We start from the raw sequence: 12,820 nt of genomic DNA, 5'->3' as shown, positions 1-12,820 counted from the left end.
TGTCTAGCTGAACATTTGTTGAGCTATAACTGAATTTAATATTAGCTTCATTACAGGTAGTTTTGACCTTAGAATCTTGAAAACAAGAGAGAGAAAGTTTTGTGTGTGTGTGTGTGTGTGTGTGTGTGTGTGTGTGTGTGTGTGTGTGTGTGTGTGTGTGTCACAGCTGTCATTTTCATATCCTTGCATTGAATCTCATGTTGCACTCATTTTGGTGTACAACTTTGACATATCTGGTTTATTGGTGGTTTGTCATGTTTCATTCACTGATGGTTTGACGTGTGTGGTTCACTGATAGTTTGACCTGTTTAGTTCATAGATAGTTTGTGTTGGGTTCATATTACTCAAAAAAGTAGCTGTAGCATAGTGGTTCAGACAGCTCCTCAGAGACAGAATTCCTGAAGAGTTTTTTTTTCATATCTTTAATAAAATAATTTTAAGTTCACATGTAATTAACTATTTTGCAGATTCATTCTGAAATGGCCCATTTACAAGTGTACAGCCTTCAGGTTACCTTGTCTTTCATCCATTTCATACAGGAGAAGCGGTCTGTGTTGGTGGTACTATGGATTTTGGCATTCCTTGCTGGAAACACATGTTATCTGTACTACACTTTCAGCTCCCAGCAGTTGTATAACAGGTACGAATTTTCAGCTTACTACATAAGGGGCCGTAATCAATAGCAGAATAGTCTTTCCAGGTCTGATTTCACTTAACATAAAATTCACTGTTATATATGATAACATTTTTTGATGTAGGATCAGAATATTCTCTTCAGATTGCAACAAACCTGTGGTTTATAGTGGCAAACAAGTCCTGACTAGCAGACTATATGTTAAACTATTTAACATTTCAAACTTTTAGTAAAATGGCACATTTGTAACTCATAAAGAATATAAATCTCACTTTATAGATTGCAACTGGTGTGTGCTCATGTGTTTTTTTTGTGTGTGGGTGTGTGTGTGTGTGTGTGTGTGTGTGTGTGTGTGTGTGTGTGTGTGTGTGTGTGCGTGTCTGTGCTTGTTTGTTCAGATAAATTTAATGGAAGCGTTAAGTGCAAGTACTTATTTTGCAAGATGATACATGAAGTTGCCATGTTAGAAAATCTGTTAGAGGTCACTGACTAGTACAGACAAGAATAAACACAGGGCCAGATTCCGTAACACCTACACTAAGTGTACATATATTCAAGAAAATCCCTACCACATTTTTTGTGCTTTCTAGTCACTCAGAAATAATATACTAAGTATACATGAAGTCTACACTTTGTGGTAACCTTTATGAATCCCCCTCAGTATATAAAGCTGCAATAAAATCTGTAGGAAAACTAAAATTAGGAAGAAGGTGTGAGTTATGCTTGTGTTGTCTGTTCACTCAGAACATTGTACAGTTAGTGTACACATAGTGTAGGTGTTACTGAATCCCAGGGACAGTTAAAAATTTATTAAAGTAGTTTAGGTAGCATTACCTGGAAACAGGCATTTCCGTATAGATGGCAAACTTTTAACAACTTCTTGCTGTTACTGTTTACATCTATATTTACCAGTGATAAATCTTTTCTTAACCTATAAGCCAGTAAAATGTCATATGCAGCTTTTATCTGTGCATAATCTGGCATTAAATTGTGTTTGAAAAATGTTACCAGTGACTAGCCTGTTTTCCTTTTTTTTTCAGCCTGTTTTCCTCATTAAAAAAAACCCATCTAATTTGCCTGTGGCTAAATTTGCAGATTTAGATAAATGTCAGTCTAAGATGAGCTTAAATGCAGGCAAACAGTACATACATACATACGTACATACATATATACAAATATTTCAAGCATGGGCATTAATGCCTATCTAGCTTGCCAGTATACCAAAACACTTGTTCCCATAATAAGTGTCCATGCTGTTCTTTAAAATATCTAAACTAGTACTTGCTTTAATGTAATTTGGTAGTCTTTTCCATGCATCAGCTACTCTGTCAGAGAACCAATTAGTACACTTCTCATTCCTATAGAATCTTCTGCATAGGTTGTCTGATGATTCTGTAGTACTTTTTGATAACCTCAAACATTTCCAGAGGTAGTGGCCTCTAAATGCCCAATATACTTAATATGCTCTCCTCTTAGATATCTGTAAGAGACACTGTACAAGTTCAGATATTTTAGTCTTTCATAATAACTTAAATTTTCACATCCATGGATACCCTTGGTATATTTCCGCTGTACTCTTTCCAGTTTATTCATGCTTGTTTTCTTATAGGGTTTCCATAGTGTTATTCTATACTTTAGTTTGGGTCTAATGTAACTAACAAACAATGACTTCATTATTTTTGATTTCCTAGACTTTATAAATCTTTTTACACAAATTGTAGTTCTATAACTATCATTGACCAATTGGTTGATATGATTAGAAAAACTCATAGCTGAATCTACTCATATACCCAGATCCTTAAATGAGTCTGCAGTTTCAATCACTGTGTGCTGTATTAAATATTCACCTTTCAATTTATGCCTACCAAATCTCAAGTGCTTAGTTTTTGATGTATTTATCAGCATATTATTCTCCTGTGCCCAAATGGTCAATTTAGTCAAGTTATTTTGCAGACATGCCTTATCTGTAATACATGTAATCAGTTTACCCAACTTCAGGTCGTCTGCATATAGACTGTAAAATACCTCAGATGGAAACATTAGGTCTGAAAGAGACGATCTAAACAAGTAAGGGCCTCAGACAAAACTCTGTGGGACACCCTGACTGTAGCCAAAGATTCCTGTCCAGTTGCTGTATGATACTTACTATGTCCTATTTAGAACATCATGTTACAGGTGGTAATAGATCTGTTTTCAACATATGTATGGTGATATATGGTTTCAAGTCCCAACCTATCCAGTTCTGACAATAACTTATCCAATATTGCCTTCTCCATTATTTTTCCACAACATGAAAGTAGACTTATGGGTCTATATGACTCTGGGTTTGTCCTACTCCCCTTTCCCTTAAAAACAGGTTTAATAAGCGCATGTCTCCAATCTTAAGGAATCTTCCCATATTTATATGACCTAGTGAATAATAGATATAATGGTAATGCAAGTTCTTGCTGAAGTGTTCTTAGGTCATTGTCACTAATTCCGTCTCCTCCCTATCCTTTGTTTGGATTCAGTTTGCGCAGTTCTTTTTCAATATAATATAATCTGATTCCAGTATCTGGGGTTACCTGGATGTCAGTAGGACAACTTACCTCCCCTTTTGTGGAGTCAAACTGTTTGCATAAGATTTTGTAAATATATCTATAATCTGTTGTACATGAGTATAAATTTTAGAATCTGCACAGAGTTTATCAATTTGTGTCTTTACTCCTTCCATATCTTATGCATCTATAAAAAGGTTTCCTATTATGCTCAATAAGAAGACACTGCAAAGTGGAAGCTGGACCAAAACTCTTAACGCTTTTGTCAGTATTACACTTGACTTTTTCAGAATAAAATCATCTGACACAACTCTTCCTTAAATAATCAGGCGAATCAGGTGACTTAATTAAAAATGAGTTAAGACAACACTTACTCCCCTAATTTAAAAACATGGAATAAGTACATTTATACAACCCCATCCATTATATAAAACAGTTACTAAATGACAGCAAAGCACTTGTATAAAACATCTTAAATGCTGTACTTATATCCCTTTTTCATTTTGTTTAGTCCTATTGCAACATTATAAATGAAAATCAGCTTTGAGTCTCAAAAAACTAGACAAGGAGACTGTCATTCAAACCTGGTGAACTTGTGGTGTTAACCCTTAGTTGCCACATAAGTTCCTTATATTCAAGAAATAATTCACTAGGTGCCTCTCTACTGTTGTAGTCTATCTGATCAATAGCAATAAATCTAAAACTATGGCCAGGCAACTAATTTTAATGCTTTGCTAAAATGTTGTTCAAATTCCCTTTTTGTATATCATACATATGTTGATATATACGTTTTCTAAAAGCATTTTTTGTTTTTCCCACATAAAAACTTCCACAATCCTGGCACTTAGCTATATATACTAGCATTTTACTACCACAATTGAACTTACATTTGAAGCTAATTGTCCCAAATCCTGGAAGCTTAACATTTTCACCTTCCATGATATATCGACATTGCCCACAATGTCCACAACTACTCATTTTCCCTCTTATCTGACTTGCAGTCCCTTCCTTATTTCTTTGCAATATTTTTTTTATAGACAACAACGGGCTTGTCCCCCACACTTCTTGTATGTTCCTCATCTCCTCTTAATATGAACCAATTTTTATTCAGAATGTCTTTGATACCATAAAATTGTGGGTTAAATGTTAAAATCATTGCATTACTATAGCTGTTAGTTTAAATCCCCCCTTGTTCCCAGTTAGCTATATTGTCATTGTGAGGGATGGTAGCCAGAGTGCCTACTCCTAATAAGGGCTAAAAATACCCTGACCTCCTCTTCTTTGTTACTTCCTCCATGATGGGATCTAAGAATGCTACCAGGTATCCCCTTTTTTCCAACATTTTCTTCAGGGCATCCCCCTCTTTAAAAAATGTATCTATACTACTAACCATGGGTGCTAATCGCACGCATTGACCCTTCACTAGGGACTTTGTTTTATACAGTGGGTGGCCACTATCAAAATGTAACAAAGAATTTGAGTAAGTGGGTTTTCTATATATTGTGGATATAAAAATCCTGAAGTATTGTATCCTTGGTGATAGATATATCCAAAAAATCAATCACTTCTTAATGGGTCTCCATGGTGAAACATAGAAAGGGTGTACTAGAATTAAGAACCTGAAAAAATTCACCCAGCTGTTCCTCATTTCCATCCCAGAAAACCAAAATATTGCCACAGTAACGACCATAGAATTTACAAAATGTGTACCATTCTGAGGTGAAAATGGTTGTTAACTCCCATTGAGTTAAAACAATATTAGCAAAAGGGGGGTGTGCATGCAGCCCCCATCGCGACACAAGTGTTCTGCCTAAATAACTGGTTGTTGAAAATTATATAATTATTCAGCAAAATAAGTCCCATTAGGGTCCTAAACATCAGGATCCTTGAGTGTCCAAGGTTGGCATGCCCACACAAAAATTCATAAAACATCTCAATCCCTTCCTCATGTGATATAACATTAAACAAGTCCTTGACATCAATTGTAACTAATTTCAAATTGTCATGAAACATATCCTTCCTAGTTTTTCGCAGGCAATCCCAAGAATCCTTGATAAGATGTTTAAATTTGTATAGATATTTATTTAAATGGAAATCAACAAATGTGGCTATTGTAAGGGTTTTGAGGCTTTTGCATCTACAATGGGTCTTAGGGGGGTTTCTATGCTCTTATGGATCTTAGGTATACGAAATATTGTGGGCATTCTGGGATTGGTTTGTTGTAAGTAATGTAATTTACTCAATGTAATCTGATGGTTCAGTAATAGGTCATTCAGAACTCTATCAACATTCCTATAAGCTATGTTTAATTCATTAATAGAGACTTTCTCGTAACCAACCCCATATAAAAAAACTGCATCTTATCTATATACATTTGTTGATCCATAACTACTAAACCCCCTCCCTTATCGGGCTTCATAACCTTGATAGATCTATTGTTGGAAATGGTATTTAAGAGACTTAACTCATTCCCACTCATATTTGGAATCATATCCTTATTTGTCCCCAAAAATTCCCTGATGTCATTTGTGCACATAGTTTCAAATATTTGAAGTAAAGGGTGTAGAGGGGGGTTAAAAGTACTAGATTTTTTACATTCACTATTAAATGTTGAATGTTCATCTCCTTCAAATACAAAACAAAAATTAAATTTTTTAACATACAGCTTAAAATCTAAAAGCACCTTTTCAACATTTGCCTTACATGTAGGCACAAAATTGAACCATTTTTGAAACAAATTAGCTCATTCTTCGGTCACAATTTGTGTACTAAGGTTGTATATTTTGAAATCAGAATGCTCATTATAAATGATGGCACAGCATTTATCTTCATTATTTATAACATCATTAACTGTGGTCATATTTAATGCCATCTCACCCCTCTCCCCCTCCATGTCCCTTCCCCCGAAATGTAGTAATTTGATTGTATCCATTCCCAAAGGTCTCCTGCTTGTTCCAAACATTGTTGGTCCCCTCCTGTCTCTGGTTCCATAACCTCTCGGATCTCCAAAGGGTTATACCTAAAGGGGCATCTCTGTTGTTATTCTCGTTATTATCTAGATCTGCCCCAGTCTCATTATCATTGATAAAGTTCTTCTCTAAATTAGAGTTATGAGCAGTATGAGACCTTCCTGAGTTGGTTCCCTTCGGTAAGGGAAGTGCATTGCCAGCATCATGCTGCATTTTGTCCCTTTCCAGTTTTTTAGATTTCTTATTTTTTAAATTTGTAATAACCTTGTCTACATTAACAAATACTGCCCTATATTCATCCAATTTGAAACTGAAACAGAAGTCATTTTTAGTATGTTCATTTAAAAAATTAACAGAGCCTTTCAAAGTATTGAACATTCATTAAAAATAAGAAATTTGAAAGAGATGAACATTCGACATTTAATAGTGAATGTAAAAAATCTAGTACTTTTAACCTCTCTATACACCCTTTACTTCAAATATTTGAAACTATGTGCACGAATGACATCAGGGAATTTTTGGGGAAGAATAAGGATATGATTCCACATTTGAGTGGGAATGAGTTAAGTCTCTTAAATACCATTTCCAACAATAGATCTATCAGGGTTATGGCACCCGATAAGGGAGGGGGGTTTAGTAGTTATGGATCAACAAATGTATGTGGATAAGATGTTGGTTTTTTTATATGGAGATGGTTACGAGGAAGTCTCCCTTAATGAGTTAAACATAGCTTATAGGAATGTTGATATAGTTCTAAATGACCTATTATTAAACCATCAGATTACATTGAGTGAATGACATTACTTACAATAAAAAAACTCCAGAATGCCCACAATATTTGGTATACCTAAGATCCGTAAGAGCATAGAAACCCCCCCTAAGACCCATTGTACATGCAAAAGCCTCAAAAACCCTTACAATAGCCAAATTTGTTGATTTCCATTTAAAGAAATATCTACACAAATTTCCACATCTTATCAAGGATTCTTGGGATTGCCTCCAAAAAATTAGGAAGGATATGTTTCATGACAATTTGACATTAGTTACAATTGAAGTCAAGGACTTGTTTAATGTTTTACCACATGAGGAAGGGATTGAGATGTTTTATGAATATTTGTGTGGGCATGCCAACCTTGGACACTCTAGGATCCTGATGTTTAGGAACCTAATGGAACTTATTTTGCTGAATAATTATATAATTTTCGACAACAAGTTATTTAGGCAGAAGACTGGTGTAGCGATGGGGGCTGAGCTAACCCCCCACCCTCTTTTTGCTAATATTGTTTTAACTCAATGGGAGTTAACAACTTTTTTCACCTCGGAATGGTACAAATTTTGTAAATTCTATGGTCATTACCTTGACAATATTTTGATTTTTTGGGATGAAAATGAGGAACAGCTGGGTGAATTTTTTCAGGTTCTTAATTCTAGTACACCCTTTCTATGTTTCACCATGGAGACCTATTATGAAGTGATCAACTTTTTGGATATATCTATCACCAAGGATACAATACTTCAGGATTTTATATCCACAATATATAGAAAACTCACTTACTCAAATTCTTTGTTAAACTTCGATAGCGAGCACCCATTGTTTCAAAAAAAGTCCCTAGTGAAGGGTCAAGCATGCGATTAGCACCCATGGTTAGTAATATATATACATTTTTTAAAGAGAGGGATACCCTGAAGAAAATGCTGGAAAAAAAAGTGTTACCCGGCAGCACTCCTAGACCCCATCATGGAGGAAGTAACAAAGAAGAGAAGGCCAGGGTATTTTTACCCCTTATTAGGAGTAGGCACTCTGGCTACTATCCCTCACAATGAGAATATAGCTAATGGGGAACAAGGGGGGGTTGAAACTAAGAGCTATAGTAATGCAATGATTTTAACATTTAACCCACAATTTTATGGTATCAAAGACATTCTGAATAAAAAATGGTTCATATTTAGAGGAGATGAGGAACATACAAGAAGAGTGGGGGACAAGCCCGTTGTTGTCTATAAAAAGATGAGTTTTAAAAACATCTTGGAAAGAAATAAGGAAGGGACTGTAAGTCAGATAAGAGAGAAAATAAGTAGTTGTGGACATTGTGGGCAATGTCGATATGGAAGGTGAAAATGTTACGATTCCAGGATTTGGGACAGTTAGCTTCAAATATAAGTTCAATTGTGGTAGTAAAATGCTAGTATATATATATATATATATATATATATATATATATATATATATATATATATAGCCAAGTGCCAGGATTGTGGAAGTTTTTACATGGGAAAAACAAAAAATGCTTTTAGAAAACTTATATATCAACATAGGTATGATATACAAAAAGGGAATTTGAACAACGCTTTAGCAAATCATCAAAATCAGTTGCCTGACCATAGTTTTAGATTTATTGCTATTGATCAGATAGACTACAACAGTAGAGAGGGACCTAGTGAATTATTTCTTGAATATAAGGAACCAAGGGTTAACGCCACAAGTTCTCCAGTTTTGAATTAAGTAATCTCCTTGTTTAGTGTTTTGAGACTCAAAGCTGATTTTCATTTATAATATTGCATTAGGAATAAACAAAATGAAAAAGGGATATAAGTGCAGCATTTAAGATGTTTTATGCAAGTGCATTGCTGTCAGTTAGTAACTGTTTTATATAATGGATGGGGTTGTATAAATCTACTTATTCAATGTTTTTAAATTAGGGGAGTAAGGGTTGTCTTAACTCATGTTTAATTAAATCACCTGATTAGCTTGGTTATTTAAGGAAGAGTTGTGTCACATGATTTTATTCTGAAGAAGTCAAGTGTAATACTGACGAAAGTGCTAAATAAAGAGTTTTTGGTCCAGCTTCCACTTTGGGAGTGTCTTGTTATTGGAAATTTCTCAGTTTGTGCTCTTTCATTTTACTGGTTTTTCCTATTATGCTCAATATCTTTATATAAATTTTCTTCAAATGTTTCTTGAGCTTGTTTCACACTATGCTTGATCTGTTTGTCCAGCTTGTTTATTTCAGTTTTCAATGTTGTAGCTCACTCTTCCATTCCTTATATTTTTTTGTCTCACCTTACTCAGATATCTTGTTATGGAAATATGCGTGATGTTGTAATGCTAGATCCTGATGTTAAACATTTCTTGGATTTTTGCACTCAAATTATTTTTCAAAACTTTCCACATTCCATCTGCAGTTTTTCCACTGAACACCTCTCTCCAGTTAGTTTTACATAGTGACTGTTTTGCTTCCATATAATCTGTAATTAACCTTCTGTGCATTGGCATAGATTTCAGTTTGGCAAAATTATCTAGCAACAAATTAACCTTTATAACCCCATGATCATTGCACATCAATGGTGGTAAAACCTGACTTGAAGTTACAGTAATTTCTTTGGGAACACAAACAAAAGTGTAGCATGTTCCATCCCATGGTAGATTTTTTTACAATCTGAAGCAATTGTTATTCCTGAATATATGCTGTAAATAATTTCCTTACTAATACTGTAGAATCAATATTATTCCAGTATGTTTCTGGTTCTGGTAAATTTAAGTTCCCAGCTAATATTATTCTTCCCTCCTGTGTTTCATGCAAGAAATGTATGAATTCCTGTAGGTCATCTGCATTTTACTTTGGTGGTCTATACACTCCAACAATTGTTATATGTTCCAGGGTTGTCTTTATTGTCACAGTTACACAGTCTATAGTGTTGGTATTATCACCGAATATGTAATAATCACAGGTCTCATAGCTGTCTTTAATCCCTATCATAATACCTCCACCTGATGTTTTATTAGAATGTCTGTTACAGTAAAAACATTTATACCCTGACAGAACTGGTTTCCAGTCATTGTTCTTTAACCATGTTTCACAAAAGATAACATCAATCTTGTGAGAATGTAGCAAATTTTCCAATAAAAACTTTATTATTAATGCTCCTAGCATAGCAACCATCAGAGATGCATCAATTGTTGCTATCTGTGGTCTGTTAAATTTTCGATATGGCAAAAATCTTGCCTAGTGTTTGTCAAATATTGCAAAATATCTGCTGCAAAAATTCTCTTCCCTGATCTAGACAAATGCACACCATCCTGTCTGAACACATGTGTGCTTAAAGCAAGGCTTGGATGCTCTACACATTTCCATTTTTTTAAAACAGGACATTTTTTCCATGAAGGTATTTACCCCCAAAATCTTTTCATTCACAGTGACCTGACTATCCTTTCTATAGGTGATATGTGAAAAGTACGTCCTAACACCAGTACAAGCAATAATATCTAAGAGGGCTGTCAATTCCCTACTAACAGTTAGAGAATCCTTGCGGGTGACATCATTTGTACCAACATGAATAAAAACAGATCCATACTTTCTTACATTAAGACATTTCAAGGCTTGTCTCACATCTTCTGTTTTTGCTCCTGGCAAGCATAACACTATTCAATGTTCATTATCATCTCTGCAAATATGCATATCAGTTCCTCTAATAATTGAATCTCCAGTTACAAGAATATGTTTGCTGGCCAGCTCTGAAGAATCTTCAGCTTCTAATATAGTAATATCTGCTATAACAATTGTTACAAATGATAGATCTTCATCACTATTAGTCTTATTAATCCTACTGTTTCATTGTTTATTAAATTCTCATCCAGCTGGTGTTGTAAATCCACACCTTGAGTCATGTGGTAAATATCTTTCTTTCTCCTCTTTTTTCCTTACAGTAATATTCTTAAATCCTTCCATGTTCAATTTTGATTTCTTCATTTTCACCTGCCCCTTGCCTCTTTTTTTCTATCTTCTCCACTGGAAAGATGATGCCTTTTTCTGTAGACTGAAGGTTTTCTGATAGTGGTTAGTGGATGAGCACTTGAATTGGGATCGATGGATCACACTGCCAAATGGAATGCTGGCTGTGTGAGTTCAACAAAGAGGCAGCGTAGGGCACAGGCTACAGTTGTTGTACATTTATCCAACTGACGCATTAAATGTATTTATTGTCATATGCAAAAAGGCTTGGTCTGTGACAATTCTTGAGATAATTAGACTGATGGTTGCAGATACAGAATGAACAAACAAAAAGTAGAACACAGTTGTTGTGTGTGGGAGAAATGTTTTTTTCCCATAAGATATAGATGAGATGATAGGTGTAGTCATTATGGCATTTTTTTGAGGAAGTGATTTTTTGAATAACACCAACTGTTAACATCATAACATTATCTGCTTTTCATACCCTATGAAGTGTGGAGGGTGTTTGTGGTGCTGCTGATGAGTCCATAGTACAGGAGCAGAATCTTGTGCTTGTTGCTAGGTGCCCATTCTGCCCCAGAGTAAAATATATTATGCATATGGAGCAATAGTTGAGTATGCTTTGTGCATCAGGTGCACCCTAAATATTATACATTGAGCAGGAAATGAAGGGCTATGAATATCATACAAAGAGATGGAGCTCGGTACACAGTGTGCTTCAGCTGCTCCCTGATTATCATACACTAAGCAGAAGCTCAGTGTACACGGTGCATTAAGAACCCTCTGTGCATCATAAATTGAGTAGGTGCTCAGGGCTCACTGTGCATCAAAGACCCTCTGTGCATCATAAATTAAGTAGGTGTTCAGGACTCAGTATACATCAAGGACCTTCTGTGTATCATAAATCAAGTAGGTGCTCAGGACTTGCTGTGCATCAAGGACCCACTGTGTGTCATAAATCTAGTAAGTGCTCAGGACTGCTGTGCATCAAGGACCATCTGTGTATCATAAATTGAGTAGGTGCTCAACATTCACTGTGCATCAAGCTCCTTGAGCATCATACATTGATCAGGAGATGAGTTGTCTCCAAGTATCATACATCGAACATGAGCTGAGTATGCACTACCATTCAACAGTGCTCCCTGAGTAGAATGGGATATAAACAATGGAAGGCTATCACTAGCAGCTTCCTGACCTGGCAGTCTGTACTTCCATATTTTCTACAAACCAGGAAGAAGATGTTGTTAAATGTGTTTTGCTGAAAGGACTCCCATCGTATACCTCAATGGAAAGCAAGCATGCAGCAGCAAGTTAGGGTACCCATTGTAGTAGTTTGTGTGCCCTGCATTTAATTAATGATGGAAGCAAGTGGGCAAAGGAGCAGTTGAAGTACAAACTGTAGAGCATTGCAGCCTCTGCAGACTTTAGTGTAAGAGCACATGTAAATCTGGATGTCTCTTGCAGTGGATGGTAGAGCACAGAATGCAGCAGAATGTACAGTGGTCTGTGCACCCTTCATTGTAAAGATACATTTGGTACTGTTTGACTCTATCATTAAATGAATTATTGAATTCAATTTAAGGGTATATGTACTACAAGGAGTCCTTTGCAATGAGTGCAGCTAGTCACCCCTTAAGATTAAGGTACTGGAAGGAGGTCTATATCACATCGTTGAACTTGTATAAGTTCGAATGATGTAATATCGAACCTAAAAGTCCGAAACACAAAAATAGCGAAGCCATGGCACATCGATTTTTTTTCCTAGGGAAAAAAATCGGTGGGCCATTTTTGGGGCTTTGCTATTTCCTCCACTGTGGTGTGATCTCGGAGTTTATATATTTAAGTAGGGTGTGTGGGGGGGCACAACCCCCCACTTTGGGGAGGTGGAGGGTACAGCCCCCACTTTAGTTTTAGTTTAAGGTTTATGGGTTTTTTTGTTAGGGAACAGAG

The 12,820-nt window shown here is 35.7% G+C and overlaps 1 protein-coding gene across 2 annotated transcripts in view; it reads left to right on the top strand.

Annotated features, from left to right (window-relative positions):
- RNFT2 (ring finger protein, transmembrane 2) overlaps positions 1–12,820 on the top strand; it is a 926,866-nt gene that overhangs the window by 205,128 nt on the left and 708,918 nt on the right. For both annotated transcript variants that reach the window (XM_044068253.1, XM_044068252.1), the window contains exon 5: positions 540–640. In XM_044068253.1, coding sequence (XP_043924188.1) covers positions 540–640 — 101 coding nt within the window. The remainder of the gene's footprint in view (positions 1–539; positions 641–12,820) is intronic.

Source organism: Protopterus annectens, chromosome 4.part0, assembly GCF_019279795.1.
Source record: "Protopterus annectens isolate FY-2018-M chromosome 4.part0, PAN1.0, whole genome shotgun sequence".
In the NCBI taxonomy this organism is placed as follows: domain Eukaryota; kingdom Metazoa; phylum Chordata; order Ceratodontiformes; family Protopteridae; genus Protopterus; species Protopterus annectens.
Note: the sequence above shows the minus strand (reverse complement) of the source record. Positions and strands in the feature narration are given on the sequence as shown.